General features: G+C 40.3%; 1 protein-coding gene and 1 pseudogene across 1 annotated transcript; both read right to left on the bottom strand.

Moving 5' to 3' along the window:
• Positions 1-3,168: 3,168 nt before the first annotated feature.
• Positions 3,169-4,094, bottom strand: LOC141492959 (dimethyladenosine transferase pseudogene; annotated as a pseudogene).
• Positions 4,095-8,143: 4,049 nt separating this feature from the next.
• LOC141512469 (uncharacterized) lies at positions 8,144-17,906 on the bottom strand. The gene is made up of 4 exons (XM_074221448.1): positions 17,791-17,906; positions 13,843-13,969; positions 12,821-12,916; positions 8,144-9,946 (listed from the first exon to the last, which is right to left on the bottom strand). Exons 1-4 carry the CDS (start codon positions 17,821-17,823, stop codon positions 8,385-8,387), a joined length of 1,818 nt encoding a protein of 605 aa, XP_074077549.1. The 5' UTR covers positions 17,824-17,906; the 3' UTR covers positions 8,144-8,384.
• Positions 17,907-18,303: the final 397 nt, after the last annotated feature.

Here is an 18,303-nt window from a genome sequence, read left to right as displayed (position 1 = left end):
GAGTTCTTTCAAAACAGGAAGTATCCGTCTTTCAGATCTACTGGTTTTATGTGGTTCATAAGTGTGAACAAATTCCTTGGATCATTGATGAGTGGAGTCATATTGGCAAAAGTCTTTGTAAAAATTTATGTTTTTCAACCACAGGCACAGTGATCAGACTGGGATTAGGTTAGGTGTAGCAGACAATTTTAGGGTACCATTTTTTCATAAGCCAAAAGAAGAGTATGTGGTGTTTAAAATAGACAAATTCATTACATTTATATGATATTATGCAGAGGAAGAAATTTAGAATGTCTTATATCAGTGCTGAAGCAAAAAGTTTTCTCATTAATAAATTCATGAGTTTTATCTCCAATGATGTTTCTCCTTCATTTTCTTTTTAAAATTTTTTGTATTGCTTTTTTATTTGTTTATTCTTATTTTGTACAAATAATGTTTTTCATACATTACTAAAATATTCTTGTTTGAGAATAAATATAATACCCCCTCCCCCCAAGAAAATATAGGCCCACATAAACGATAAAGTAAAGGGGAGAGAAAAAAATTAAAATTAAAATTAAATAATAATAATAATAACTGTAGGAATGGCCAGGTGGTGCAGTGGATGAAGCACCGGCCCTGGAGCCAGGAGCACCTGAGCCCAAATCCAGCCCCAGACTCCTAAAAATCACTCAGCTGTGTAACCCCATGCAAGCCACCCCAACCCCATTGTCCTACAACCCCCCCCCAAAAGACCCAAAATAAAATAAAATAGTAATAATAATAATAGTAGGGGCGGCTGGGTGGCAGACAGATCACTGGCCCTTGAGCCAGGAGCACCCGGGTCCAAATCCGGCCTCAGACACCCAACAATCACCCAGCTGTGTGGCCCCAGGCAGGCCACCCAGCCCCATTTGCCCTGCAAGACCTCCCAGAAAATAATAATAATAATAAATGTGCATCAGTCTTTGTTCATCACATTCTTTATGATAAGTCCATCACAAAAGTTACTTCCATATTTTTCCACCATTGCCATTGCTGATCACAACTCCCTCCTTTCGCATTTCTCCACTACCATGTACAATATTTTCTTTCTCCTTTCACTCTGTCTCTGCTGTAGGGTATCTGAGTGGCACAGCAGCAGATCCCCAGCCCTGGGGCCAAGAGGGCCCAAGCCCCCATACCACCCCTTACCCAGCATCCACCCAGCCCTATGGTCCCGGACAGGCCATCCAATCCCAGCCCCTTGCAAGAAGTAAAAAAGAAAATGTATTTTATCTGACCACTCTCCCCCATGGTCCATCCTCTCCTCCTTCATTTACATCACCCCCCTTCCCCCTGTCCCCCCCTTCTCTCCTTACTACAGATGTCTATACTCCATTGAGTATATATGCTGTTTCCTCTCCTAGCCATCTCTGATGAGAGCAAAGATTCCCTCATTCCCCCTTGCCTTCCCCCTTCCATATCATTGCAATAGCTCATTGTAATAAAGAAAAACCTTATTATATGAAATATCTTAGACTGTTCCTCCTCTCCTTTTTCTTTCTCCCATTACATTTCCCCTTTATCTATTGACTCCATTTTTACACCACAATATATCTTCAAATTCATCTCTCTCCTGTGCTTCATCTATAAAAGCTCCTTCTACCTGCTCTCTTAAATGAGAAGGTTCATATGAGTATTATTGATGTCATTTTTCTATGCAGGAATACATATAGTTCATCATCATTAAGTCCCTCATAATTTACCCTTCTCCTCCACTCTCTATGCTTCACCTGAGTCCTGTATTTGAGGATCAAACCTTCTGTTCAGCTCTGGCCATTCCAACAGGAACATTTGAAATTCCCCTGGTTCATGGAAAGTCCATCTTTTTCCCCGAAAGAGGACATTCAGTTTTTCTGGGTAGTTGATTCTTGGTTGCATTCTGAGCTCTTTTGCCTTCTGGAATATTATATTCCAAGTCCTATGAGCTTTTAATGTAGTTGCTGCTAAGTCCTATGTGATCCTGACTGCACCTCCATGATATTTGAATTGTGTCCTTCTGGCTGCTTGTAATATTTTCTCTTTGACTTGGGAGTTCTGGAACTTGGCTATAATATTCCTGGGGGTTGGTTTTTCAGATCTCTTTCTTGGGGGGATTGGTGGATTCTCTCAATTTCTATTTTGCCCTCTGCTTCTAGGATATCAGGGCAACTTTCCTGTAATAATTCTTTGAAAATGATGTCAAGGCTCTTTTCCTGATCATGACTTTCAGGTATTCCAATAATTTCTAAATTATCTTTCCTAAATCTGTTTTCCATATCAGTTGTTTTTTCAATGAGATGTTTCACATTTTCTTCTAATTTTTCATTTTTTTGGTTTTGAAGTATTGATTCCTGATTTCTGGTAAATTCATCAATCTCCCTGAGTTCTATTCTTTATCTGAAGGATTTGTTTTCCTCAGAGAGCTTTCTTATCTCCTTTTCCATCTGGCCAATTCTGCTTTTTAAAGCAGTCTTCTTAATAACTTTTTGAACTGTTTTATCCATTTGACCTATGCTGATTTTTAATGTTATTTTCTTCAGCATTTTTTTGGATTTCCTTGACTAAGCTGCTGACTTCATTTTCATGTTTTTCCTGCATCACTCATTTCTTTTCCCAATTTTTCCTCTATGTCTCTCACTTGATTTTCAAAGTCTTTTTTGAGTTCTGTTATGTTCTGAGCCCAATTTCTGTTTTTCTTAGAGTCTTTAGATGCAGGAGCTTGTACCTCTTCATATTCAGATTGAGTGTTTTTTTTAGATAAATGGGGTATCAGGAATAATTATTTTATACTTATCCCTATAAGAAAAAGGCCCCTAAAATAGAATTACCACAATAAAAATGTTTGTTTTAGAAGACAAACAGGGTAGAAGTGAAAATTTCATGTTTGTGCATGTATTGCGGCTATTAACTTTTGGAAGAATTGTATTTGATCTGAAGGATCAATGACAGCCACCCCATGCCCAAAGTTCCATAAAGTCTGAGATTATTAAATACAAACTTGCCTTTAAAAAAAGTTATTTCATGCTTGAGAGGGTGTTTTAGTCATAAAACCTGCAAGGCATTTGTACTTCTTATAAAAAACAGAGGTCCATCTTCATTATTTTAATAGTTCAAGAAAGTAAAATTACAGCTTTGTAAGTTGAAAGAATCCTCTTTTTAGTCTGCCTAAGAAAAATGGATGCCTTCTGCATTGAATCCATGTAGCAATCTAATGAAGTCATCTATGTCCATGGAATGAGCCCATTTGTCACTAAAACCTGCATCCATTAGAATTTTCTGTATTTTATCTGCAATGCTGAAATCTTCTGGCATTGCAATGCTATGGACTGAACAGTGAATTTGATAATTTTTTTTCCAAAAGCTGTTGCACTGCACTCAACTTAAATGCTGCAGACAGAGTCTTGTTTTTTCTCACAAACATGATCCTCACTAGACCATCCCATTCCTGGAAATTGATAGGTGGTGGTGGGTTCTTAGGTTCTATTCTTACCACACTTGACTCAACTTTTGGTGGAGGTCTGAAATTATTCTTCCTAACTTTCATCAGATGATCCACTCGTGCTAGTAACTGGGTATTAATGGAAAGTCTACAGTATAGCTTGTCTCCTGGTTTTGCAACCAAATGGAGAGCAAATTCTCTCTGGAACGTAAGTATAGCACACCTAAAAAATGGTCTATGCAGCAACAGCTTGAAGACAAATGGGGAAGAGATCTGATAAGGCAAATTTGCTACACATGCATCAAAGAATGGCAAATTGGTTTTCAATACATCACCAACCATTACTTGAAGTTTGTTTTCCTGGGGCATTCTCTGAACTCTTATGAAGTTCAGCTACTAGTCAGTCGTAGGTCAAGTTCACAGGCAATTACCTTTTTAGCTTTTTCTAGTAGTTTCACAGTCATGTTTCCAGTTCCAGGACCAACTTCTAGGACCACATCTGTTGGTCTTAAGACAGCCTTATACTATTAACAATGAGAGGATTTTTCAAAATATGCTGTCCAAGTCCAGTATTAAACATGACACCGCCAGCACTCTTCTGCTCCCGCTGCTCCCGCCACTGGCCACTCATGACCGACTTTCCCTTGTGCATCTTGACGGGGAACAGAGTCCCAGCTGAGGGAGGGCCGCCCACTACCACGTCAGATTGAGTGTTTTGATCTTTCTTGGGATCACAGGCAAAGTATTTCTCAGTGGTGTTTCTCTTTTTTCTCTGCTTACTCATTTACCCAGCCTGTACATGGTTTGGAGGTGCTTCCTGAGCTTTTGAGTATTAGTGGGATACCCCCACAAGGATCTCCATGTATGAGACTCTGTCTTCCTTCCTGGTCTGTTAATGACCATAAATAAGCTCACCCCTCTGCCATGGGGCTGAGGTGGGGGGGCCTGCTGTTCTATGTGGGGGGCCTAGAATGTGGTCAGAGCCCCAGAGTCCTGTTCCAGGGACAGAGGACAAAGCTCAGCAGTCTCTCTCTTCATTCCCCTCCCTAGGCTCAGCATGCTCATGCCCTGGGGGCTCCTGCTTACCAACTCCTCCTGCTTCTGGTTCCTGGATCTGGGGTGCCCTATGTGGCCTGAGGGCTGGGCTTTCACATGCTCAACTCTGGCAGAGGTTCCCCCACTGTTCCCCCAAGTTGTGCCTGATGCTTCCCAGAATGTAGCTCAGGAAACTCCCCCACTGCTGTGAGCTATGGTTCCCAGCATCCTGGGGCTGTCTCCGGGAGGCTGAAGTTCCTTCACTCTGGTGGGCCACCCCTCTGGTGGGGCGCCCCTCCGACCTGGGTAGCAGAGCCTTTCCACTCTTTTCCAGGTTACCTTGGGTTGGAGAATTGCCTCACTAGATAACTCTGTGGGTTCCGTCTCTTGAAAATGTAGTTAGAGTCCTATATTTATAAGTTTTGCTCCAGAGCAACTAAGAGATGGTCCTCTCCTGTCGCCAACTTGGCTCCGCCCCCATTGTCCTTCATTTTTGAAGACCATGACATCAGGGAGGTGATGCTTTGGCAAGCATATGAAGTGAATTTGAGTGAGGAGAACTGTGCTAACTCCCTAGCCTCACTTTCTCCAGCAGAGCCATCTGAGTCCTGTGGCCAGTTAGAAATTAGGACACTGGTGATGGACCTGGATGTGAGGCAATCAGCGTTAAATGACTTGCCCAGAGTCAAACAGCTACTAAGTGTCAAGTGTTCAAGACTGGATTCAAATTCCCATTCCCCAGGCTCCAAGACCATTTCTCCATCCACTGCACCACTTAGTTGCCTGAACTTCTTAACCTTCATCATAACAAGACTTTTCTACAATTATTATTTTTAAGATTTTTCATTCTATTTTTTTTCGATTTTTCAAGGCAATGGGGTTAAGTGGCTTGCCCAAGGTCACACAGCTAGGTAATTACTAAGTGTCTGAGACTGGATTTGAACCCAGGTACTCATGACTCCAAGGCCAGTGCTCTATTCACTGCACCACCTAGCGGCCCCAAGATTTTTCATTCTGATGTCTAGGGACCTCCCTCTTCTATGAAAAGGTTTGCCCTCATTTCGCAACTCACTCTGAATATTCTGATTTAAGATAAACTTGAACTGAATGTTTTCCCACACTGAATTCCTATTGAGCTAGTCTTGTTCTTTCCATTTACTTTCCATTTTTTTTTTTTTGGTTGGCACAGCTAGATTGCAGTCTGGAGGACCTGGGTTCTAACCTTTTTTTCCAGACACTGGACACTAGCTTTGTGACTTTGGACAAGTCACTTAAACCTGATTGTTTTGTGACTTTGATGACTTAATCCTAATTGCCTGGCACCCAGAGCCATTTCCAGTCATACTGATTCATGTTTGGCCACTGTATCAAGATAACTGTGGAGGAGAATTTTCCAGTTGACCTGGAACATGAATGACGGTTGAAGGGGAGTGAGGGAATATCATGGTTGGAATTAAGGCCCTTTCTTGGGACAGTGACCTCACAAATGGCCAAAAAGGACATGCTCAGACACTTGAGAGAGGTACAAGAGGCGCTCACTGAAGGAATGGGACAGACACTGCCAGAGGATTTGACATACCTAAGGCAACAGCCTTGCTGGATTCTTGATTCATCCCATGGTAATACTGTGTTGCATTAGTTCTGGGTATGTTCTAGATCTATTACCTTTCTGTAATCTGGGTATCATTTCTGTTGATGCTGCTTTGAAAAGAATTAAAAAATAGAAAGGATTAGGAGGACAATTTGCATGGTTAAATTGGTTTTTTAGGTTTTTGAGGTGTTTTTGCAAGGCAATGGGATTAAGTGGCTTGCCCAAGGCCACACAGCTAGGTGATTATTAAGTGTCCTCCTGACTCCAGGGCTGATGCTTTATCCACTGTGCCCCCTAGCCACCCCCATGGTTAAATTTCGTATGAAAATATAATAGAATCTTGTCCAAGAGGGGGAAAATTGTTTCCCTCCATGAGTTTACAAACAAAAAAGGAAGCAATCAATTTGCTGATAAAAACTGCAGGATTATATGAAAAGAGTTATCTCCATGTTCTTGAAAACAGGATAAAGGATGAGAATCAATGTTCTGTTCACTGGGGAGCAACATTTGACAAAAGTGAAGAAATCAGAGGTAATTGCTCAAGGCTATATAAATGAGGTGTATTCTGTAGACTAGGCTATCTACATGCACATATTCAGTTGACATGCGGATATTTTGGCTACAAATTTCTCATGAAGCTAAAATAGTTTGTCTTCCTATGTTGTGTGACCCAACACTTCCTATGCCTGTCAAAGTAATGATAATTATAAAACGGAAACCAATGATATTTCATTTTTTTAATTTGGAAATTCTTAAACACAAAATAACAGAAGGATGTCATATACAATAGAGAGCAGAAAAGATTGCATGTGAAATAATTTGTATCATGTATATTTAAAGATAGCTTGTTTTTGCTTTTGAACAGTCAAGAAATTCAATATGGCATTTATAAGATCTTCATTTTTTTATTGCAGAATTTCCTTTTTTCTATTAAAAAAACTCCAGTGGGGCAGCTAGATTGTGCAGTGGATAGAGCCCCGGCCCTGGAGTCAGGAGTACCTGAGTTCAAATGTGGCCTCAAATACTTAATAATTACCCAGCTGTGTGGTCTTGGGCAAACCACTTAACCCCATTGCTTTGCAAAAACTAAAAAAAAAAAAAGTCCATCATTTGCCTTCTTTTCTCTTTTTTTGTTGACATTTGGGTTGGAAATGGAATCTTATGCCTGGTAATCCTTATAATGCCATGCCATGCTCCCCTGTCCAAATTTGAGAAAAAAATATTTTAAACAAAATAGTCAAGAATGAGCCCTAAAATTATAGGATACTTAAAAACATATGGGTATCTAGCTATGTGGCCACTTAACCCCATTTGCCTTGCAAAAGCCTAAAAAAAAAATGTATGGGTAATGGAAACCATACCATGATGGTCACAAAGGACCTGGGAAAGAAAAGTAAATTCTTAAATCATTTGGGAAATGGGAAAAATCATTACCCTCCTTATTGGCCTGTACAGAGAAATTTGTACAATATCTGTAACTGAACTGATCTACAAAGATTATCATTTTTATATCTCTTCCTGAACTCTTCTCTTGTCTCTTCCTGTCCTCCCAAACTTCTAAGTTGCGAGGACTGGAGTATTGTTTATCATATCCTGGTATTGGCACTCCAGAATTTATTGAGAGGCATCATTTTAAAGTTGTTTGGAGGAGAATTTGGAAGAGGTGAGGTGAGTTCCTGCTTTTATTCTGCCATGTTGCTTCCATTCTTTGGTATATACATTCTAGAGATGGGAAAAACTGAGGCAATAATAGTTTAAATGATTTGCTCAAGGTCACACATCTAGAAAATTTCAGAGACTGAATTTGAATTCACATCCTATGATACCATTCATATCACACATTTTACACAAGTTTCAGTCACCAGCTAAAAGAGATTACAAAGCCATCAATGTCCAAAAGTTATCAAAATATTTTTGCCAGAGTTTTTGTGTTAATAAAGAACAGGAAAGAACACAGTATTAAAAACTGGAGGAATGCCTGTTGAAGTTACAGGAAACAAACACTACATAATATTTCTGAATAGACTAAAAATAATAGTATTTTATAGAAAAATTATTTACTTTTATAGGGCATAATGCACTGGATGAAATTTAAGATACCTTATTATATCTGCAATTATGGTTTTCATTAGCTTTAGCAAAAGTTCTTTTCTTGCTAATTAAATCCATTATTTGTATCTCCAGTAGAATTTCTCCAATGTACATTCCAATATAACCAATATCACAAGACATTCCTATAATATCCGTTTAAATGATTCCAATTTCCTTGTGAGTATTCTGATGTCTGGGGATCTCCATCCAAAAATGTGTCCCCATTTAGCACAATCTCTGATGATCAGCAAGAAGGTTTTTCCAGCGGTAAGTCTTTCCACACTGATTGCATTCATAAGGTTTCTCCCCAGTGTGAATTCTCTGATGTGCAGCAACACTGGAGCTGTATGTGAAAGTCTTTCCACACTGATTACATTCATAAGGCTTCTCCCCAGTGTGAATTCTCTGATGTGCAGCAACACTGGAGCTATGTGTGAAAGTCTTTCCACACTGATTACATAGGTAAGGTTTCTCTCCAGTGTGGCTTCTCTGATGTTTCACAAGACTGGAATTCACTCTGAAAGTCTTTCCACATTGATTACATTCATAAGGTTTCTCTCCAGTGTGGATTCTCTGATGTTTCACAAGACTGGAATTCACTCTGAAAGTCTTTCCACATTGACTACATTCATAAGGTTTCTCTCCGGTGTGGATTCTCAGATGTAGGCTAAGAGTGAAGCTACGACCGAAAGTCTTTCCACATTCATTACATTTATAAGGTTTTTCTCCAGTGTGGATTCTCTGATGTACAACAAGACTAGATCTCTCGCTGAAAGTCTTTCCACATTGATTACATTCATAAAATCTCTCTCCAGTGTGAATTCTCTGATGTGTAATAAGTTGGTAGTTACTTTGGAAAATCTTTCCACAACAATTACATTCATAATGTTTCCCTTCAGTGTGGATTTTCTGATGACTAGCAAGATTGCTGTTCAAACTGAAAGTCTTTCCATTGTGATTACATTCATAAGAATTCTCTCCAGCGTGAACTCTCTGATGCCTAGTAAGATTGCTTTTCCAATTGAAAGTCTTTCCACAGTCATTACATTCATAAGGTTTCTCTCCAGTGTGGATTCTCTGATGTTTGATGAGAGATGACTTTTCACTGAAAGATTTAGCACATTCACCACACTCATGGGGCTTCGCCGTAGTGTGAATTCTCTGTTGGGAAATAAGTGATGACTCTGTCCTGAAGGCAATTTCCCATTGCATGCATTTAGATAGCATTTTTCTAGTATGAAATTTCTGAAGGTGACTGAAGGAAGACTGTCCCTTAAAAGCTTTACCACATTGACTGTAACTATGTTTCTTTCCATTGTCAATTTTCTGGTGGTCAATGAGCCCTGAATTAGGGCTCAAATCCTTCTCACCTTCATTACAGTTATTAGTCCTTTCTCCAACTTGGCTGTTCTGAGGCCTAATGACTTCTGCGTTCAAGCTGGAGGCCATCTCATATTGATAAGATTGTACTTCAAGAGACTTTTCATGAGACTTAGAAACCTCTAACTGTTCAATAAAGTATTTGCTACATTTATTGTCCTGAGGACAGTCATTTTCTGACATTTTCTTATAGAGAATTAGGACTGAATGTTGCCCAATACTCATTCTATCTTTATCAAAGTCACAGTAACTCGTCTGCTTTTTCTTAGTCTTGATTTCAGAGGCACAGATTTCCCTCAATTGGAGGTCACAGTGAGCAACAGTCTTATATCTTTGCTCTGGTGATGATTCCACAGAAATAGTCAATTTTGAAGTCGTCTCCCTCAATTCATTTCTCCTCTTTCCATCTGAAGGAAACAACAAAAAAGACTAGTCAAAAGACACATGGAGAAACACAATAAAAACACACTCCTAAATTGACAGAAAGGAAACCAATTTGTAATGTTTCCCTAAGATAGCAGAAGAGTCTTCAAACTCAAATGGACAGAATCAATCATTTGAAAATGGCATTAGTTTACAATCTCAAGTTGATTGACTGATTGATTTTTTTTTTAGGTTTCAGCAAGGCAATGGGGTTAAATGGCTTGCCCAAGGCCACACAGTTAGCTCATTATTAAGTATCTGAGACCGAATTTGAACTCAGGTCCTCCTGACTCCAGGGCAGGTGCCCACCTAGCCGCCCCCTACAAATTGATGTAATTTTCAAAGAGTCTCACCACAAACCTGCAACACAGGCAAAACCAACATTCTCATTACATTTTCATCTCAGGCCAGGAAGTTCAGAATGACATTTGTCTAATCAACCTCTCTGACAAAAGATAAAACTCAGTGACTGGGCAACCTCTGTCCATAGTACTAGATAACCTTTATCCATTCCCTTTTTTTTGTTGTTGTTTTAAAGCATAAAGCTCTTGTTATTGCAGATTGACTTGTTTATTTTTGGAAGTGTGTACAGACTATTGTGTAAGCAGCAGATTAAACAAGTGGTGAGTGGAAATAGTCCATTTCACATGTCTGTAATACCATTTAAGAGGTATTGCTGCATTAATACAAATTAATGAATATTAAGAAAAATGTACTCCAAAAAAGTAACATAACATTTTATAAATCCAAGGTTGGTTGGATGCTTTAACCTTTAACTTCATTACTTTCTTAACTACATAAGCTGGTTAACAATTATTATTACCACTTGATTGTAGGGAGTGAACTATCATCTCACCCTGGAGTAGAAGTCTATAATTACTCACAGGACCAAGAAAATATCCCTGACGCACAGCCTCCACATGATTTTTTCCTTCTTTATGATTTTATATTCTTCTATGTCTCTGTGGCTATGCTTCTATGGGGCTTCTATGTCTCTATGGCTATGCTAGCATATTTTAGGGGACTCCCGGAGGTTATGATTCTGGTTCTCTGCATCGATTGTAGCTGCCATACTTTTTGAAATAAAGATGCCTTTGAGTAGTGAAGTCTTTGATCTTTGTCTGAGAGTCAGATAATGTACACAGTTCCTTGGTTTTCATGGTACAATTTCATGTTTTAGTGTAATTATATCTAGTAGTCTTCACAGTCAGACAAGCAGCCTAAAACTGGTGGGGGGGGATATCCCAACTGTGGGCAATGATGTTGCAGATTCAAGTGCCTATCCCATTCTGTGGAATACTTCAGGGAATCACAAAATCTGTGAGAGGGTCTATAAGACCCTAATCCTCTCCCTAGAGGCTGCTAGCCTCCACAGCAAATTTAGGTAACATCATCTCAACCTGCTTTGTGAAAAGTCATTTCTTTGACCTCTCCCTGACTCCCTATGCCACTCACCACCGTAGCTTCTCTCAATATTTTCCTTCCTTCCCAGCATTCCCATAAGACTTGCTCCCCTGTCCCCATCCTTGCAGCAAAGAATTTGGCCTCATGTTTCATTATAACAATTGGACATTTCCCAAGAACTTTTTAAAACTCCCTCATCAGGGCATCTAGGTGGTGCAGTGGATAGAGCACCAGCCTTGGAGTCAGGAGTATCTGGGTTCGAATCTGACCTCAGACACTTAATAATTACTGAGCTGTGTGGCCTTGGGCGAGCCACTTAACCCCATTGCCTTAAAAAATCTAAAAATCTAAAAAAAAACAACCCCAAAACTCCCTCATCACATGTAAAAAGATGCCTTCTTTTCTGCCTTTATTCCTTTCTCACATGAGGAAAGCTTCCTTATATAATGTTTTGACATAATTCTAAGTTTTCTTTTCCATTGCTCTCTCATTAAGAGACATACCCTCCCTTTCTCTGAATCTTGGCACTTAGTCTGAAACATAGTTTTGGATTGGTCCTTATCCTTTGTTACTGAAGATCAAAACCACTTCACTACGTTAGAGACAATTTAAACTGTATTCAATTCAGTTGGACAAATAGTCCATGTGAACACCCAAGGAACTTGCCCAGCTCATGTTTTCTTGGAGTTGCTTCCCTTCCTCCTTACTTATGGAGCACAGCTGCCTCTCTGAGGAGGGCATCCTATGCTGGGAAGTCCTGTGCTAATATCTCCATGCAGCACAATCAGTCCTAGAGTTATTGAGTGTGCTTGTGTTGATGTTTCTGATCCCATGGCAAACACTTTCCCCTGTGTTAGTTTTTCATAAAACAATCTTTTTGGCAAGCTTTGTACTTAGAACATGACCAATCCATCACAGTTGCACTCTCTGTAGAAATGTTGGCATGCTTAGTAGTTTAACTGTCCAAGTTTCACAGGCCTACAACATGAGGTCAGCACAAGGGCTCACAGACCTCCAGTTTGGTAGTCTACTACCTATTGTTTCCCACACTTTCTTGAGGAGCCTGCCAAGCACTGAATTAATTCTGGAAATACATGTAACAACTTCATTATCAATATGTACCTCTCCCTGGAAAGCAAATGGCCGGGTTAACTTATCCACAGTATTCAGAATTTCTCCATTGGTTGCAGGAGAGTTCCATGATCCAAAGTTCCAAACAGTGGATCCTATAGGACCATAGTCTGATCCCTGGAAGGGTAGGAAAAGGCCATGCTTCCCAGCTCCTTTATATCACAGATGGTGAAATTGATGTTCGGTGATTCGACCAGGATTCCACTGCTAAAACAAGATTAGCCATCATGTCTTCCTGCCCCATGTCTAGTATTCCCTCCCTTGTGACTTTCAGCTGCCGCGACTGATAACGGCCCTCAAGAACTTGCTTCCATTTAACACACCTGGACAGGAGGTTCTGGGGTCTTCTTGTACCAGCAGGTATGATCCTTCACTGTTCTCCAAATGGGAGATCAAATCTTCTCTAGGAACTGGTACACCTAGGGGTGGGAATCAAAGGGCAAAAAGGATAAACATGGGCAATGTGGATCTTTTCAGGGAAATGGGGCATGGAGGAAGGGTTACCAGATGCTTTCCAGAAAAACCTCAAGGATCATTTATTTTTTTGTTTTGGGGAACTTTGGTCAGAGAGGGGAAGGAGGTCATTTGAAAGCAGACAAATCACTTTTCTATACTTCTTTCATAGAAGGATTGACTGATTTCATAGATTCCATCACCTGAAAACTAAAGCGCAGTTGGCAAGACAGTGTGGAAAATGTTGGACCTGGATTCAGGAAGCCCTGATTTCAAATCCAGTCTCAGACAATTTTGACTGAAGTATCTGAGTTTAAGTATATAAACTGTTTGCTTCAGTTTCCTACAATCTAAAATGAGAATATTATCATCTGGCTTACTTGTGAGGATCAATTAAGAAAATATTTGTAAAGAAAGCCTTAGCTCATTGACTGGCACATTTCAGTCAATATAAATTCTTGCCTTCTTCTCTTCCTTTTCTACCATATGTTCTAGAATTGGGGGGATGTTTGAAGGAGGACCAAGAACACACTAGTTCTATCAGGCTTCTGAGTATAAAATTAGGATCAAAGAGCTACAACTTAAGGTTTCTTTTTACCTTGAGCTCCAAGGCTGAGATTCTCCAAGACTACTTTGATCTTTGACCCCAGGATCCCCAGAACCAGCAAGAGACAGCCTCAGGGGCAAGAAAGGAAACCCCCAGCTCTCTGTTACATAGACCAAAGAGGCCTTTGGAGGAAAACCAGGCAGGAGGACCCCCTCTCGTGGTCACAGGAGAGCAGTGTTTTTGTCTTTCTCAGAACTGAGAAGTGCTCCAAACCTTGCACATGAGGGAGGGAAGGAAGACAGTTTCTTTGATGGTAGATTCAGTTACCAAGGAAAGTGTCCTTACCCACACATATCATGTTCCAGGCAGTCTCCAGCATGACGTCCTTGTACAGCTCTTTCTGATGAGGGTCCAAGAGGCCCCACTCGTCCCAAGTGAATTCTACAAACACATCCTTGAAAGTCACCAGCTCCTAAACCATGGAAAAAATCATAAGTTTTACAGATGAGACTTCAGAATCCATCTAGTCCAACGTTCATTGATGCCCAGGAACAAACACACACAAAGGAAGGATTTCCCCAAAGTTCATGTCCTCATGAGGTCAGAATCAACACAAAGAATCACAGGAAAAATCCAATGTAACTCTAGGAGAGCTTTCTATATTTGCTGTTGGAAAAAAGTTGATAAATGTGTTACTACAGATACATGTCCCTACAGAAACAGGTAGGAGGATCACTGCAGGAGAAAGAGAGGTGAGGTGAAAAATCCTCTTCATTAGAACAAAAATAAGGTCTCATAAAGCAAAGTCCATGAAGATTTAGTGCGATGTCGGAAGGAACTAGATATTTAGGAATGAGGGAAGAGAGGGGAACTTTCCTGTGATTACTAAAAGGAATGAAAGATAGAGGAAAGAGGTTCTTGAGTCTTAGTCCTATGAAGACATGAAGAGCAATCTTAAGAGATAGTAATCACAATCTGAACTCAGTGGCACGAGATTGTTTCCAGTCAAGGAGAAAAGAGATCTCTATTATTATATTGAGGGCTTGAGGTGGCTTTGGGTATTATGTATCAGAATGGAAATCTCTTGCCTTTATATTTTAGTTGCTTTTATTTCTAAATGTCATTTCTTTCTTAATTTTGAAATTTAGGTATAAATGAAAAAGAAAGTGAAAAGAAGTTTCCTTTATTTTTTAATAAAAGAAATTATTTTTTTTTGCAAGGCTTTGGGGTTAAGTGACTTGCCCAAGATCACATAGCTAGGAAATTATTAAGTGTCTGAGACCAGATTTGAACTCCAGCACTCCTAACTCCTGGGCTGGAGCTCTATTCACTGTGCCACCTAGTTGCCCCAATAAAGGAAATATTTTTTAACCATGTTTGGGTTTTATTTAATTCATGAAAAGGACAATGCCAGTTTCCTTGTGAGAAATAAAGGATCTTGGGGCAGCCAGGTGGCATAGTGGATAGAGTACTGGCCCTGGAGTCAGGAGGACCTGAATTCAAATCTGGCCTCAGACACTTAATAATTGCTTAGCTGTGTGACCTTGGGCAAGTCACTTAACACCATTGCCTTAAATTTAAAAAAAAGTAAAAAAAAGAGAGAAATAAAGGATCTCAACATACCCCTAGAATTCTGGGACTAGGGAGAACAAGAATCAAAAGAATGAGGTAGGAGTTGAATTGATGAATGACATGAGGGAGATTAGTCAGATCTGAAAATACACTGGTACCTGGAATTGATCACCTAATTCTCCATCCTGCCAAATGTGGAATTCAAGTTTGACCAATGTGCTATGAAACTGTTGGTCTTGCATCTCATTTTGTTCCATTTCCATTACCTACTGATATAATTCACTCTTGTAAAGTTTCTATTCTTTTGGAGCAATTCTCTCTTATGTGAATAAAATTTGTACTTTGCCATCATTTTGATTTCTTCTTTAAAGCAACAAAATTTTGTTCTATTTATCATCCATACTTCATTCGAAAGTTACTTTATTTCTATTGTTTATCTCCTGGACAAGTAAGGAATTCTTTGGTTTTCTCTCTCTCTCTCTCTCTCTCTCTCTCTCTCTCTCTCAGTGATTTGCCCAGGGTCACACAACTAAATAATTGTGTCTCAGGTTGGATTTGAACTCAGGTACTCCTGACTCCAGGGCTGGTGTTCTACCCACTTCACCACTTTGTTGCCTCCTTTTCTCAATTTTTTTGAAATACCCAAGAATTTACATACATTTCCTTTTCATTCCAGTCTCTTTATTAAGTATTCTTCACTTCAAAGCTTTTATTCACAATGTGGACTCTCACTGGAGGAAGGCAATCTTTTTTATTGATGGATGATTGGTTCTCTAATTCACTCCCCACAGAAATTTCCAAACTTCTTTCTTTCTCCATCCTCCCACATTTAAGGAGACTCCTGCAGAGTCAGCTCATTTCTGTCATGGCTACATTACTTTGGGACTTAATCTGATCCTTGACTAAGACTCTCCTTCCCCTGACTCTGAACCTTTCCAATGACCTTCTCTCATGCTCAGAAATACTCCCTTCTCCCCTGGTCCTCCTGGCTTCCTTCACATCTCAGCTAAAATCTCACCCTCTGAAAACAAGCTTTTCCAGGTCCCTGGAACTGCTGGAAACTTCCCTATCAGAATGCCTCCCATCTCCACTTAGAGGGAATGCTCGTGACAAAGCTGTCTCCATATTAGTCTGGCAGTTCCTGGAGAGCAGGGTCTGGTTTTTCCTTCCTTTGTGAATGAATTGTTTCTTATATCTATCAGCTGGTCTTGTATCCACAGAGAAAACAGTCCCTGGCCCAGAGGAGCCAATTTCTAATATTTAATGACTTGACTTAAGAAATGATAAATGAAAAGAATTCAGAGAAAACCAGGAAGATGTGTGTGTGGAGCAGAGGCAGAAGAAAATGAGCAGCACCAGGAGCCCAATTTCTGCCTAGACACAGTCAAGGACAAGAGTCAAGGAAGCTCTCAGGGTTCTCCCTAAGCCTGTCCAGGCAAGATTCAATCATGAGGGGTTTCCTTCAGCTCCTACAAGAGAGAGCTTGGCCCTAAGGACAGAGAGGAGGGGGGAGAAGGTATATGTATGTATGTATGTATGTATGTATGTATGTGTGGAGTAGGCATGCAAGATCCCTATGGAAGGGATCTCTTCCTATGGAAGAGACTACTAAGTGAAGTGACTAACCTTATGACTTGATTGTAATAAAGGAGAATTTAAAAAACATACAGGGGAGAGCAAATTTGGGTTTGGCGAGGGGCATAGGGAATTGTTGCTTTAGATGCCAAAGTGATAGTAAATAAGTCCAAAACACAAAAGAAGAGAGCAGGGAAGTATTGATACTTTATAACTGTATTGGGGCAGAAACAATCCATATCTATATTGCCAGCACCATAGACTCTTAGATCTATGGAAATGCATAGAGTATTCCTCTTACAATCAGGAGAGAAGTTCAATTCTAACCGTTGACATTTACTAGCTGTGTGACCTTGGGAAAATCACTTCACCCTCTTTTCCTCTTATCCAGGGCCATCTTGTCCTCATATGACCAATGAACTCAGATGGTTCTGAAGAGAAAGTGAGGCTGGTGACTTAGCACAGTCCCCCCTTCACACAAATCCAATTCACCTTCTTGTCATAGCATCACCTCCCTGATGACATGGTCTTCTTCAAGAAGAATATCCATGGAACACTATAGTTATATCAGAAACCAGGAGGGATGGAAATTCAGGCCAGCCTTGGAGGGATTTGCATGAACTGGTGCTGAGTGAGATGAGCAGAACCAGAAAAACACTGTACACCCTAACAGCAACATGGGAGTGATTGATGATCAACCTTGATGGACTCGCTCATTCCATCAGTACAACAATCAGGGATAATTTGGGGCTGTCTGCAAAGGAGAATGCCATCTGTATCCAGAGAAACAATTGTGGAGTTGGACCAAGGACTATTACCTTTAATTTGGGGAAAAAAAACCTGATATCTTATTGTCTAACCTTGGTGTTTCTTATACTTTATGTTTCTTCCTTAAAGATATGATTTCTCTCTCATCACATTCAACTTAGATCAATGCATACCATGGATACAATGTAAAGACTGACAAATTGCTTTCTATGGGGGGGTAGGGGGAGGGAGGTAAGACTGGGAGAAAAATTGTAAAACTCAAAATAAATAAAATCTCTATAATTCAAAAAAAAGAATGAAGAACATCATCATCATTATCATCATGGGAATATTCTCTTTGTCTAATATTGGTCAAATCCATGGATAGATAGCACTCACCTGGGCTGGGGGTCTGCAGCTCCCAGAGGCCATTCCCACTGGCTCTAGATTCCCAACTTGGATCTGGCTGGGTCCTTAGCAGACAGATCTGGAGAGGGAGGATTCCAGAGGAGGAACTTTCTCTTCCAGGGCAAGAAGCTGGCCTGAAAGGATTTTACAGAGGGTGTGAGGCCCCAGAGGAATGACAAAGGCCAGGACCATGTCCTAAGGGAATGAGTCAGAACAAGAGAGGGAAGGAGGAAACAAGGAAAGTCAGACTTGGAAATAAAATGATTTTCTTTCCCACTCCTCTTCTGCCTCATCCCAAGGAAGCAGGAGGCCAGGATAAGGAAGGGTCCGGGAGGCCGCACATTGTAAGAAAGTTGGAGAGAGAAGAGGGGACATTTAGGTGATAAAAGGGATCCTGGAGGGGGTGGCTGATCCTGAAAAAAGGTTACTGAGTGCTGGGGTATAAGTAGGATTTGGGACTTGGCTGCTTCTCTGGAGGCTGCTTCTCTGGTCCCTGGAAGGGAT

Source organism: Macrotis lagotis, chromosome 1 (assembly GCF_037893015.1).
Source record: "Macrotis lagotis isolate mMagLag1 chromosome 1, bilby.v1.9.chrom.fasta, whole genome shotgun sequence".
Taxonomy (NCBI): Eukaryota; Metazoa; Chordata; class Mammalia; order Peramelemorphia; family Peramelidae; genus Macrotis; species Macrotis lagotis.
This window is presented reverse-complemented; position numbering and strand designations above follow the sequence as displayed.